We start from the raw sequence: 11,845 nt of genomic DNA, 5'->3' as shown, positions 1-11,845 counted from the left end.
ATATTGATGTTTATGATTATTATTATTGATTGTAGAATAATTTTGAATCAATCATAGATTATTTTAAAACTCCGTCCAAATATCAATATTCTAATCAAAATACGAAAGGTTTTCAATAAAACTTTTATTATTAATTGCTAATTGAGATGAATGTTTTTGTGTGTAATCCTAACAATATAACTATTTATTCATTAAAATAATAAAAGTATTAATTATATTTATAGAATGAGTTTAAAAAAATATATTTATACTATCAAAATTACAAAATTAATTTATTTGTAAGTAGTATGTAATTGGCAATGATTAATCATCAATAACCCTAATTCTAATTTCAAAGATAGGCTATGGACTTGGTGTTAGTTAAGATGTGGCTGGTATTTACCCACTCACATTTCATTCTAATTTTTTTTATAATTTATTTATTTATTGTTATTATATTTAACGGAATAAACATTGAAAACATTTCATTTTAATTTTTTATAATTTATTTATTTATTGTTATTATATTTAACCAGTATGTGAATAAACATCTTCCTGAAAAGATGCTTTTTACAAGAATCGCGTTTAGGATCTCTGAAATTTCTCCAACACACTCTCAAGCCTAACGAATCTATCACTTCTGTCTGGCGAAACCCTTTTGGATAACCCTAAGATTTATCTAACGGTTCAGAACGCTGGTGGAAAAGTCAGCACTTCACAGAGTCAAAATCATTAGGCCGACATTGGAGTTTTTATAATTTCTTTAATGGAAGACTGACGCGCACATTGACTACACTACACGTGCCTTTATCTTTCTCGTTTTTTGCCCCTGTTTTTTAAGGAGATCCGAGGAACAGTGTCGGAATGTCAATGCCACTGCTTGCACCTGGTTTGTTGTCTCCAATTTCTCTTTAATTTGACTTTTTGAATTCATTACAGTGAGTTGAGAAGTTTTAAAAAAACAAGAAAATTGTTTTAATTTTCCTATGTTTGCCTTTATTGTCTGCGTAATGTTGGAGAAATTAGAGTTTTAGTGCGGACCCTGGTACTGGTATTGAAGGATTTTTGTTCTGTTTTTTCCGGAATTTTTCTGTCTGGAATTTAGTATTTTCTTGAGAGCAACGATGTTAGGTTTTATATCATTTTTAACTTAAACGCGAAATTAGTGAAATTGATAAAGTTAAATTTGGTGGGATGGGAAGCAATGCCCAACCAATCAGTATGCCCTGCTGGCTCAATCTTGAAATTTCTTATCAATATGGTTTTAGATTTTCCTTCGTTTTATTTTAATACTAGCTTGATTATCCCAGGCAATTACAAAATGTGGAATATAATTTGCTTCTATGATTTTTTTCAGTCAATATATTGATTGCTACAAGTCAAAAAGGATTAGAAAAAAGAAGAAAAAAAATCTTATGCTGATTTGGTTGTAATATAAAGGATGAACAGGGAAAGTGCATGCTACTTTTGGTTGATTGTTAAATGCATCGGTGTTGGGCTGAAATATTGATAAAGTACGATTAAAAAACGTTATATTTCCCAATCTATACTTGAATTATTAATTATCTCATTTAGTTATTCTACTGATTGTTCCATGGATGAAATTCTGTCTCTATATGATATTAAAAATTTGTAGAATATGATAACTTAAACTTAAAGCCGTTGTTGATTGATTTTGGTTATCACCAGTACAGCAAAAGAAAAAAAGTATCTCAGATTTTCCTTTTTTATCCAGATGATGTTCCAAGAGCAATCAGTCTATGTTTGATTTTTACTTAGGTCCAACTGCAAACTGAGTTTTGCTTGAGTTATGTCTTGAAACTTAATTTGAAATGAGAGTAAAATGATTACTGTTTTTGCAAACTCAGTCTGACAAAAAAATTCATTTAGACCACTTTGCAAATAACAATACAAACTTCAATCTTTCTGAGTTATTTTGTGTGATGGTGTAGAAAGTATGGAGGCTGAAGCATCGATTCCCTCAGATTCACTCCGGGCTCAGATTTCCAAATTTACTACCTTGGCCACTGAAGCTTACAAAAGAAAGCCAATCCATTATTGGATTTTTCTTGTTCTTGGCATCTTGGCAATGCTTGTGGCGTTTCCTGCGTCCAGCATTGTGTCTCGTGTTTACTATGACAACGGTGGGCAGAGCAAGTGGATCATATCTTGGGTGGCTGTTGCTGGATGGCCCCTAACTGCCTTAATACTGTTTCCTACATACTTTATCAGTAAAACCTTTCCTACCCCTCTGAACCTGAAACTCACTCTGGCTTATATCATTTTGGGTTTCTTAAGTGCTGCTGACAACCTCATGTATGCTTACGCCTATGCTTACCTCCCTGCATCTACTGCCTCACTCGTGGCATCATCATCCCTTGTGTTTTCTGCACTATTTGGATATTTTCTTGTGAAGAACAAAGTGAATGCTTCAATAGTAAATGCTGTTTTTATCATAACTGCTGCATTGACCATCATTGCCTTGGACTCAAGTTCAGACAAATATCCCAATATCAGTGACAGTGAATACATCATGGGATTTGTATGGGATGTTATGGGATCTGCTCTTCATGGGCTTATTTTTGCCCTCTCAGAGCTGGTCTTTGTGAGGTTATTGGGAAGAAGATCCTTCATCGTGGTTTTGGAACAGCAAGTCATGGTTTCTCTATTTGCTTTTCTGTTTACCACTGTAGGGGTAATTGTGAGTGGTGATTTTCAGGGAATGACACATGAGGCTACCACTTTCAAAGGTGGTAGAGCTGCTTATGTTCTTATTCTTATTTGGGGTGCAATCACTTTTCAGTTGGGGGTCTTGGGAGGCACTGCTGTTATTTTCTTGGGTTCTACTGTGCTGGCTGGTGTACTTAACGCAGTAAGAACACCCATAACAAGCATTGCAGCTGTTATTCTGCTGAATGATCCAATGAGTGGATTCAAGATCCTCTCCCTAGTGATCACCATTTGGGGCTTTGGCTCATATATCTATGGCAGTTCTGTGGGGGAAAAAAATCATGAGAGTGTGGCTATATATTCTAGTCCATAGGATTCTCCTTAGATATTGAAGGAAGTGATTGTTGTAAAGTACGTATATAGTAACTCATGCTGTGGTATATTGAGAATTGCATTTCTTAACAATCTCTTTTCAGATATTCCAAGGACGTGATTGTTGTAAAGTACGCATATGAAGCACGACTTTTCTCTTCATAACCTATTATTACCAAAGTCTGAAAGTCTCATGGTTGAGTTCTATCAAAGGCAACTATTCTTCGGGTTTCTTGAGTTTGAAATCGGGTGTTTGACTTTATGGAATAAATAATGGGCAGAACTTCAAGAGGAAATTCTCTTGGATAAGGGATTTAGGTGAACAAGTCAGTAAAAATATAATAAAATATGTGAGAAATTGTATGAAGGGAGTATGGGTTTCAATATTTTCTATTGTGGCTTGCATGATTTTATCTTGTCATTTATAGGTTATGTTTTATGGTGGTGTAACTTGTATCAAGTTGTTGGTGGCCAAATACTATCATCCATAATTGATCTATATATGTTAGAGGTAATAGGTTAAGTTTTTCGACTTTATTTCTTATAGAAAAGTGACTAATTTTTAATTGTGCTATAATAATCAATCTGTAAGATGATCATTGACTATCTTAATACAAATAGATATATCAGTGCCTTAAACTTGGAGTCTGAGTAGGATAATAGGTTGCTCAACAGGTAATTAGGATGTGGAGAGGGTGAAAGATCTTTAAATATTTTGATTGATTGATCAATTAGATCAAAGTGAATTCAAGGAATTGTATAGATAAACATGACAGATACTTTGATGAGCTAGAATTACTTGTTTTGACATGCTTCTTGTATTTCTTTGGGTATAATGTGTTTTTACCTTTTTTATTTTTATTTATTTATGCACTCATCAAAACTTAAACCAAAAATTACTATTTACACTTATTTTACAAATAATAGGAAAAGATGAATTTCACATATTATGACTCCAAGAAATTAACAACTATGTTTATGATTATTCTCCTCGAAATGTTGTGTTATAGCTTTCTTTCTTTATCTACATTCGTCTTATCATCCAAACTTGAACACAACTTTAACATTTGCAAGTATGACAACAATGGGTAATACATATTCTTTAATATATTTAGTAGTTAGGTTCTAGTTTTATTTCATTTGCAATTTACTTGAGGTTAAAATAAACAATTTAGTTATTACAATTGTCTTGCTTTGTTAAAATTGGCTAAATATAATTTAGTTGTAATTGTTAATCTTGTTTACAAGTTGAAGTTGATTTGGTTTCAAAACGATTATTGTATTTTAAAACTATATATTATGTCAATTTTGAAAATAATTTACTTAAAATTATTACTTAATGGCCAAAATTACTTAGTAATCATTAAAGTTCATTGATAAATAAAAGTTATTAACTATAAAAAATTGTTGATATTCATCAATAAATTTTACTAACATAAGAAACCAACAACCAAAATCTAATAAAAATTTATTGATAAATTTTGGTCATGGATACAAATTATTAAGTAAATATAACAAATTTGTCTTACTTTTTTCTCATTTTTTTTCTTTTTTTTTCTTTTCTTCTTCTCCCTCAATCGTTTTCATCATTATTGTTATTATTGTTATTACGTTTGTCACCTACAATTCCTTCTCCTCTACTTCCTCTTTGTTTCTTATTCTTCTCCTCCTCTTCCTTTTTCTCTTTTCCTCTTCATCCTCCATTATTGTCGTCATCTTTACCTCCACTACTATGAACATCATCTTTGATATTATTGTTGTCATCTTTTTTTTATTATTTTTCTCCTCATCCTCCTTATCCCTCCTCCTCCTTTTATTATTCTTCTTACCCATTTTCAATTAATTTATAACAAATATTTCATTAGATATAACGATAGAATTATCGATGAATTTTAAGAAACACATTTACTGATTGATTTATTGACAAGTTAAAAAAAAATCATCAACAAATGTTTAAACAAAAAGTCTATTACTGACGAAATTACCAATGAATTTTAAAAAAAATCAATTACAAACAAATTTTTACCATGACATGGTCGAAAAATCCAATGCGAGAACTTTGGTGCATATTTTACTCACAAAATTTATAGATAGAATTATCTATCAATAATAAACATGATAATTTACCGACTAATATTTTTGTCAATAATAAAAAATTTTATTTTTTAAAAGATTTTATTGATGGATTTATTACTGATGAAATATTTATCCTTAATTAAAATTCTTAAATTTTCGAAAAAATTTATCAATAATTTTTTTTTCGGATTTATTTTTTTCGTCAATAAATATATATTTTCTTCTCGTAAATATAATTTTTTATATCAGTTAGCTAAAAACATATATGTCAAGAGTAATTGTGTAGATATAGTAAACAATAATTTTAATTTGATGACCAACCAAATTAAAAATATTATCAAATTAAAAAATTTATAATTCTAAACGTAACTAATAGAAGTTACGAAAATAAAAGTTATAATTCTTATTTTTAGAGAGAAAACATTATTCTAATATATTTTTCTTTTCAACCCATGAGAAGAGAAACCCAATAACAAATTTAAGATGTTTTATATTTAAAGATCATATACTTATTATTCATCATCTTTATTATTTTTAATTTTATTATTTTAAATGACAAATTTAAGTACGCATTCTATTTTCATCATAAATTGATAAATGGTTTATAAGAATTTATATTTAATTGTGCTGTAATTCTGATTTCATATGGAAAACATACTCTAACAATTGGTATCTAAAATTATGATTCTTTTCCATTGTTATGTTTTTTCTGAATTTTAAGAAACCCTAACTATTGATTTTAGGGATTTTAATTTTACTTCACCTTATGAATGTCTGCGAAGTGGCGTGTTGAGAAATCAATTTAATTACGTGAATAGTACTTAATTGCATGATTTGACATTTAATTGGAATCGTGGGCAGTGAGTTGAAAAACATTTTTCAGTGGTGAATTGAATGCAATTAATAATGCTTATAATTGAAAACCTTTAACCACTCCTATTACGTTAATCAGATTTTGATTCTCAGTGAAATCGACGTTCAAATTATGCAAGAGTTTGAATTTCATTTTCCAAGTGGAATTCAATTAGGGTAATGCACGTTTCGAATGTCATTGTTCCTATTGAAGTGTATTAAGTGCTTTGATTGCTAATTGAGTGGTTGAAAAATCAAAACCCACTTTTACGTGAATGTCAATTGAATAAGCAATTTATTTTATTATAAGTGATCAAGATAGTTTAATATTTTTTAAATGAATTAATTGAATTGAATTAAGTGATTTATTTTGGATATTAATCACAACGTTAAATGTTTGTGTTTATGTGTACTTATGTGTACTTATGTGTACTTATGTGAGTATTAATGGATCTAAGAGAAAACTAATGTTTGACCGAATTGCATAACTTATGTGATGGTAAACATGTGAAAATTTGAAATTTTGCAGGTCAATGATAAATCAATTCAAAGATGAATTTGTTGTTAGACATGCTTTATTATTCATGTTTGATCATTATAACAAGACACTCCTAGTAATTAATATTACCAAAATTTGATATTGATGTTGTATTATGTATCTTTAGATGAGTTGTTATTTGAACATATTGATAATTTTATGGAATGATAGAACAATATTTTATATCATTCATAAATTATTGTTCTAGATACGCATACATATATCTTATACCTGAAAAATCTCAATCATTGGACGTATTCAAATAATTTAATGTCAAAGTTGAGAATCAACTCATAAAGGAATTAAGAATATCAAGTCTTATCATGATGGTGAATACTATGACAAATATGACAGTTTTAGGAAAATAATGTTTATAACCTTTTATCAAGTACCTAGAGGAATGTAGAATTATCTCATAGTACAACATGACGAGGTCACCTAACATGAATGATGTGACTGAAAAACGAAATGAACTCTTAAGGATATGGTAAGGAACATGCTTTTTGATTCCACTTTGCTAGTGTCACTATGGGGAAAGGCATTAAAGACTACAACTTACATTTTAAATAGAGTATCAATCAAGACAACTGCTAAAACACATTGTGAGTTTGGATTAGGCGAAAGCCTAGTCTAAAACACTTTCGCGTGTGAGGGTGTCTAGCTGAAGCAAGGCCTTATAAGCCAAATGAAAAGAAATTGGACTCCCAAAGAGTGAGTAACTACTTTATAGGTTATTATGAAAGATCGAGGGCCTATAAATTCTATGATCCCAAATTAAGGACAACTTTTGAGACGAGAATTGCCACATTCTTTGAGAATATTGAACTTGGAGAAGAAATGAGGTTAAAAACCTTATCTTAAAGGAAAAATCGATAATATTTTCATATTCGATTCATACAATTACTTTTGATAAAGCAAGTTCAAAATTTCTACAAGATATTGTTATTGAATGTCTCACTCAACATAATTTGATTGTTTATGAAGAACAAATTCAAGATTCTCAAAAACCTATGTTTTGTGAGTCAATACCTTTAGTTTTATAAAAATTTATTCAAAATAACTTTTAATTGTAATCATATTTTATATACATAATTTTCTTATTTTGAAAAGTTGAAAATATAATATATATTAATTTTGTTTAAGTTTAAAAATAAGTTAATTTTAAAAAATATTCAAAATACGTCATTTTTTATTAGTTCAAAAATTATTTATATTTAGATATAATCATAAAACACATTCTTCTAAGCCTTCCGTATTTTGAAAGTTTTAATGAACTTATTTTGGTAAACTATTTAAAAAAATATATAAAACCAATATTAGATACAAATGAATGTCTAACTAATGACTGCTTAAGATTTTTGTGTGAAACAAAACTTTTTCATAATGTCAGTTTATGGAATATTATGTCACCAACAAGACAATCACCATATGATGTTTGGATGGCTTCAAAATCCCTCACCAAGAAGCATAATTTTTTTTTCTTCTAAATGATTATTCATAAATACAAACATCAGTGATAGATTAATCATTACTCATACAAACAAATAGTCGTAAAACTTGCCAAACAAATTTAAAGATTTAGCTTTCCATAAATTAATTGTAATAAATTGACATCATCAAATTAGTTTATTCTCAATTAAAAATTAATCATCCATCCACTAATTCAAAATAACAAATCGAATTTTGGGTTGAAAAACTTATATACATACCTTCTCTTAAGATATTCAAGTTTATATATCTGATTATTACACATAATTAAAATATCCAATATATATATATATATATATATATATATATATATATATATATATGTATATATGTTATGATTACAAATATTAATTAAACACAATTATTTGTTAATTATTGTACTAAACAAGATCCACCGACAAGAGACTGAACAGAGACGATCGATCAAAGACGTGAGGATAGTAGATCGGTCATCTGGACGAAAGTGCCATTCAGCCTGGTAGGCACACTGAAGGGCTTTAATGGGTAATTAATGTGAGTAATTATCGTATCATATGCATATATATTACATTTATGAATGATTGACAAGGTATACTTATACTGCATTAACAGACATTCAATGGGCTAGACAATTGCAAAGCCTATAAATGCAAGGTGAATGATAAGGTAAAGACGGCTTGATCTATTATAGTAAAATATACACCTCTTTATGAAACATATCTGACTTGAGCGTCGGAGTGTCTTCTGCACGTCGACAGAAAAGAACAAAGCAAAGAAGGCAGACCTACCCTCCGACCAATTCAACCAAAACATTTTGGCGCCCACCGTGGGGCCGAGCGACATCCCCATGAAGCCACGAAGAACCAGACGCGCGCTCGGTCTCGACATCGCTACTTCGGATCAACATCAAGTTTTGCAATAAGAGTAAAAAATTCCGTAATAATTTCTAAAGACATGTCTTTTGTTTTGAGAACTTTTAGGAAGGTTCAGTCCTAAGTACTTTCATTATAATTTATAAATTATAATATATTTGTTTAACTCATGTGAGTAAAAATATTCTGCACAGGAAGGTTCAGTCCAACGTTCAACCTTGACAGGTTCCACTTTTCATTATAATTTATAAATCATAATATGTTTGTTTAACTCATATATTTGTGAGTAAAAATATCCTCACAGGAAGGTTCAGTCCTACGTTCAACCTTGACAAGTTCCACTTTTCATCATAATTTATAAATTATAATATAATTGTTTAACTCATTTTTTTTGAGTAAAAATATCCTGCAGAGTAAAAATATTCTGCATAGGAAGCTTCAGTCCTACATTCAAACCTTGGCAGCTTCCACTTTTCATCATAATTTATAAAATATAATATACTTGTTTAACTCATATTTTTGTGAGTAAAAATATCCTCTAGAGGAAGATTCAGTCCTACGTTCAACCTTGACAGGTAAAAATATTTTGCACAGGAAGATTCAATCCTCTACAACGTGTTCACCGTTCGGGGTGAAGTCCGAAAAAGGGTTTCACCGAAAAAGGGCTTCAGAAATCCCCGCTCAACGCAGGAAGTTAGAAAAATAACTCCTGCCTCAAGCCGCTCGGGGGAAGTCCGAAAAGGGGCTTCAGAAATCCCCGCTCAACGCAGGAAGTTAGAAAAATAACTCCTGCCTTAAGCCGCTCGGGGGAAGTCCGAAAAAGGACTTCAGAAATCCCCGCTCAACGCAGGAAGTTCGAAAAAGAACTATCAGTCGACTACTCATCAGGTTCAGCTTTGTCAGGTTCCAGTGCCTTTTCATTATAAAATATTGAAGCGTTTACTTTATTTTATTTAAACGCATATTTTTTGGAGTGAAAATCTCTTGTATAGGAAAAAGTTTTAAAGAAAACTCTTAGCATTTTCTATTCAGTCTAGGTAGGGAACAGTTCCAAAGAGAACTCCTAGAGTTCGCCGTTCGGAACAGGAGCAATGAAGACTTAAAGCACATCGAAGATAGACTCTCTAAATACAACATGAACTACCTCTTTTAAAGCTCATAATAATCCCTACGCACCTCTTTCAACAAAGAGCTCGCTTGGGCTTGGAGGGCTTATGTATTATACAGGATCCGCCGACAAGAGACTGAACAGAGACGATCGATCAAAGACGTGAGGATAGTAGATCGACCATCTGGACGAAAGTGCCAATCGGCCTGGTAGGCACACTAAGGGCATTAATGGGTAATTAATGTGAGTAATTATTGTGTCATATGCATATATATTACATTTATGAATGATTGACAGGGTATATTTATACTGCATTAATGGACATTCAATGGGCTGAACAATTGCAAAGCCTACAAATGCAAGGTGAATGATAAGGTAAAGACGGCTTGATCTATTATAATAAAATATAGACCTCTTTATAAAACATAGACTTGAGCATCGGAGTGTATTTTGCAGATCGACAAATCGAAGATGATTGAATAAAAAAAAAGAACAGAGCAAAGAAGGAATACCTATCCTCAAACCAATTCAACCAAAACAATTATTAATTCAAACAATTAAGTACTGAATTAAAATTCAAAATTTAATATTACATTATTTATTTACAAAAAAGATTACACTCTTTATTTATTTATTTAACACTATTATTAAAAATTCAAAACCCACATGATATCATCATCAAAGGGAATATTAGTTTAATATGTAATTATTTATTGTATTTACCATTTATGTCAGCGTACTTAGCTTTGTTTTCAATTCTAAATACTATAAAATTAATTAAAAAATTAATAATTGAGGACCGAATTTAATATATTCTTTTAGAGTAAATGAATTAAACTTCGGTCTTATTAAAGTGACTTTTGAAATTGATAAGTAATAAATGTATTTAATTCATTCTTAAAAAATCATTACTTATCCATTCTCTTTCTTTTATCATCACTAATATGTATTTGATAATTAATTTAATATAGAAAAAGGAACAATATGAAAATTTTTGTTATTCATGAATGAACACCAAAAATTTATTTTTATGAAAAATCTTACTCTACTTTTATTAAAATTGTTAATTTTATATTTTAATTAATGTTTTAATAATATAAACTACAATTCTTTAAAATGTTAACTAATTTTTATAGATAATTATATAATGAACAATAAAACATATTTTTATACCATTAATTTTTAATACATAACTTTAATCTCTATCCAACACGTATTCTACATAATATAACTATATTTAAATGTTTATTTTAAATGCTATTTTAATTAATATATATGTATATATATATATATATATATATATTTGTTTAGTATTTTTATAATGATCACAGTTATAATAGAAATATATTTAACTTTTTATTTATTCTAATTAAAGAAGAATATATTTAATTTCATTTATTTTAATTGAAAATATAAGGAATTATTAATTTGAATAATGAATAAATATAATATTTTTATTCATAATTTTTGTAAAAGATTATCATATTTCTAAAACAGTTAAATACAAAAAATAATATAAACATATGTTTTATGATTTAAAAAATACTCATTGATAATTTAAAGAATTACATTTTAGATTATTAATAAAATAAGAAAATATAAATAAATATTATAGACGTTAATCATTTTAATAAATTTATAATATTATATTAAACCAATAATATTATTTATAAGGAATGGAGAAAAGGTGGTAACATTAACAAACACATTACAAGATAGATGTTAATAATTATTTAATAAAAAATTAAACACATCTATTATTCAAATAATTTGAACAATCAACTTAAAAGAAAAAAAAAGGGTAAAATTAAAAATGTTATTACAATAATTAAATCCTATTCAAATTCATATATATATATATATATATATATATATATATAAATAAATAATATTAAATGAATTAAATTAGAT

General features: G+C 28.8%; 1 protein-coding gene across 1 annotated transcript; it reads left to right on the top strand.

Annotated features, from left to right (window-relative positions):
- Positions 1-552: 552 nt before the first annotated feature.
- Positions 553-3,553, top strand: LOC148198898 (putative purine permease 5). Its single transcript, XM_088111277.1, has 2 exons — positions 553-868; positions 1,932-3,553. The coding sequence occupies exons 1-2, from the start codon at positions 844-846 to the stop codon at positions 3,020-3,022; spliced, it is 1,116 nt and encodes a 371-aa protein (XP_087967403.1). The 5' UTR covers positions 553-843; the 3' UTR covers positions 3,023-3,553.
- Positions 3,554-11,845: the final 8,292 nt, after the last annotated feature.

The sequence above is a fragment of the Vigna umbellata genome, chromosome 4 (genome assembly GCF_029865625.1).
Source record: "Vigna umbellata cultivar VRB3 chromosome 4, Vumbellata_1.0, whole genome shotgun sequence".
Classification (NCBI taxonomy): domain Eukaryota; kingdom Viridiplantae; phylum Streptophyta; class Magnoliopsida; order Fabales; family Fabaceae; genus Vigna; species Vigna umbellata.
Note: the sequence above shows the minus strand (reverse complement) of the source record. Positions and strands in the feature narration are given on the sequence as shown.